Below are 2672 nucleotides of genomic sequence, written 5' to 3'. Positions count from 1 at the left end.
TCCTTTTTCAGAAACATAGACACTATCCACCATGTTTCTGGCATCCTTGTTTTTCACTGCTGTGGCTTGCTGAATCAAAGCAGCTGAATCTGATTCAAGTTCAATGTTGTTTCCTTGAAGAATTAACTCATCTTTCTGGGCTTGAGATACTGAACAAGACACGCCTGGCCTCATCTGAACCCTGCAAATGTCCTTTTCATCCAAGAAATTTCTGATTTCAACAAGAGAACTATAATGAATTAACGGTGTTCATGGGGGAAATGAGCATGCACAAACCTCTCCTTGTAACGGAAGCCCCGCGACACACCCCTGATCATGTTCCGTACATGGCCGCGGCCTGCTGCTATTTCCACACCGTTTGTCAACCCGGAGCCACTTCTTTTTCTTCCCAAGGAGACTGAGCTCTATCTACAGTGATGTGATTGAAGTGCCTCCGGGGCCTTCATAAAAATAACTGTGCTTTCAGAGTGATGTCGACAGTTTTTGGAATACCGACAGTCTGATTACTGACCATGGTCTTCATCCTCTCAGTAGATGTGGCAAAAGAGCTAGATCAAGTTTTTTGTTTTGTTTTGTTTCAGATTTACGTAGTAGTTTGAAGTATCAGCCTGCTATCGTGGGTGTGGGACTGCATTCACAAATGGATATGTATGATGAAAAATTTTCTGCATCACCAGTGGGAATCAGTTTAGGCTTTACAGCTAACTATGTTATAATATCTAAATCTGATTAAACTGCATGTTACAGCCGCAGGACCCCCTCGGACCAGCTTGGTTTTAACTCTAGATTTCACCCTCGTCCTACCCAGCTCCTTCCTTCACCAACAGGCAAGTTGTCCCCCTTCCCCGTCAGCCAGCCAGGCAGATGGAGCGGCAGGTGCGGCCTTCGTTGTCAGTAGTTCTGATGTGAAAAGGGGCAGCACAGTCACTTACACTGATCCAACCTCTTTGCATCTTACAAAGTTAAACAGCTAAAAGAGGAGTAATATATTAGCTTCCAGTGTATAATATAGTGGTTATATATTTATATAACTTAAGAAGTGATCCCCCCTGTAAGTCTAGTATCCAGCTGACACTGTACATAGTTATTACAACATTACTGACTACATACTCCCTATGCTGTACTTTACTTCCCAGTACTTTAGTACTTCTTTACTAAAAGAAGTAAAATAAGAAGGCAATGCTGGTGGCATGTACAGTGCATATTGGCGGCGCGTGCCTCATCACGATTCGCCTGCTTGCTTCTCCCGTTCAATCGTTTCTTTTGAAGGCAGTGGATTTTTCTCTTGCGTTTCTGTCTTCTTCAGCTTCGACTTATGGAATTTCTCAATCTCAGCCATATCGGGTTTGTCAGACATGGTTGCAGAGGAAGCCGAGCGAGGTGCGCGAACGAGAGAACTCGATCTGCTCGGTGACGGCCGCCGAGTCAGTGAATCTCTATTTACGGGTTTAGAAGCTACACACTTGCTCTGAGCAAAATAAGAAAGGGGATCATTTTCTTGTCCTCTCATTTCCCCGTCACTAGCAGGACCTCCCACCTAACTGCCAGTGCTGGTCTGTCAGGCCATCATCCTTTGAAGTTCCTTGTTTCAGTCCTTCTGTGAAAAGCAGAACATGTCCTAAGGAATCATAACTTGTGGCTGTTACATCCTAGAATGTGGCATACAGGCCACAGGATACATGATGAAGTAGATTTATTTTAACAAAGAAATAGTAATGTTTTCGTTTTGTCTCTGTCCCTAGAATGTTATGTTGTTGTTTTTGTGGGGAGTTTTTCGGGGGGGCAGGGGGAGGTGGAGACTATTATCTATTTTGCTATTTAAATGAACTTACCAGCCCACCAACTGTCCTCAGAGATGCACAAACGATCCCCAGAATCATGGCCACAGTCTGTCCTCTGGCCGGGATCCGCTAATCTGCCTAGCAGAGAGGAGATACACCAATTATTTATTAGGCACATTTTGAAACTGTCACTGAATTAGGTGCGTTTTGGTTTTTTTTTTTGGTAAAGATACACATTAACCTTTTTAATTAATTATTTTTGTTTTTCAATTACAGTTGATAGTATATTAGCTTCCGGGGTATAATATAGTGGTTATACATTTATATAACTTAAGAAGTGATCCCCCCTGTAAGTCTAGTATCCAGCTGACACTGTACATAGTTATTACAACATTACTGACTACATATTCCCTATGCTGTACTTTACTTCCCAGTGACTATCTTATAACTGCCCATTTGTACTTCTTTTTTTGTTGTTAATCCTCACCCACAGATATTTTTCCATCAATATTTTTTTTAGAGTAAAAGGAAGGTGGGGAGAGAGAGAGAGAGATCGATGTGAGAGAGACACATCGATAGGTTGCCTCCTGCACATGCCCCAACCTGGGCCAGAGATTGAACCTGCATCCCAGGTACATGCCCCTGACCATCAACCTAACTTGAGACCCTTTAATGTTTGGACTAATCTTCTAACCACTGAACACCACCAGCCAGGGCCAATTTGTATTTCTTAATCCCTTCATTCCCTATACCGACCCCCCCAAACACCCTCCCAACTGGCAGCCATCTGACTGTTTAAACATGTATCTTCTGATGACTAGTATTCCTCTTCCTATCACTATCCTTCATTTCTCTTCTCTGAACCAATTTCTTTTATTACTACAATTTTGT

At 42.7% G+C, this 2672-nt stretch overlaps 1 protein-coding gene and 1 pseudogene across 2 annotated transcripts in view; both read right to left on the bottom strand.

Moving 5' to 3' along the window:
- The window catches only part of LOC102768613 (protein LEG1 homolog), a 13650-nt gene that overhangs the window by 8799 nt on the left and 2179 nt on the right, over window positions 1-2672 (bottom strand). The window contains exon 2 of the mRNA XM_015557839.1: window positions 1833-1919. Within this exon, the coding sequence (XP_015413325.1) occupies window positions 1833-1919 (87 nt within the window). The remainder of the gene's footprint in view (window positions 1-1832; window positions 1920-2672) is intronic.
- On the bottom strand, window positions 1186-1421 carry LOC102752356 (annotated as a pseudogene). The gene has a single exon (XR_001512262.1). The product of XR_001512262.1 is annotated as a thymosin beta-4 pseudogene (transcript).

This window comes from Myotis davidii, unplaced genomic scaffold (genome assembly GCF_000327345.1).
Source record: "Myotis davidii unplaced genomic scaffold, ASM32734v1 scaffold147, whole genome shotgun sequence".
Classification (NCBI taxonomy): domain Eukaryota; kingdom Metazoa; phylum Chordata; class Mammalia; order Chiroptera; family Vespertilionidae; genus Myotis; species Myotis davidii.
This window is presented reverse-complemented; position numbering and strand designations above follow the sequence as displayed.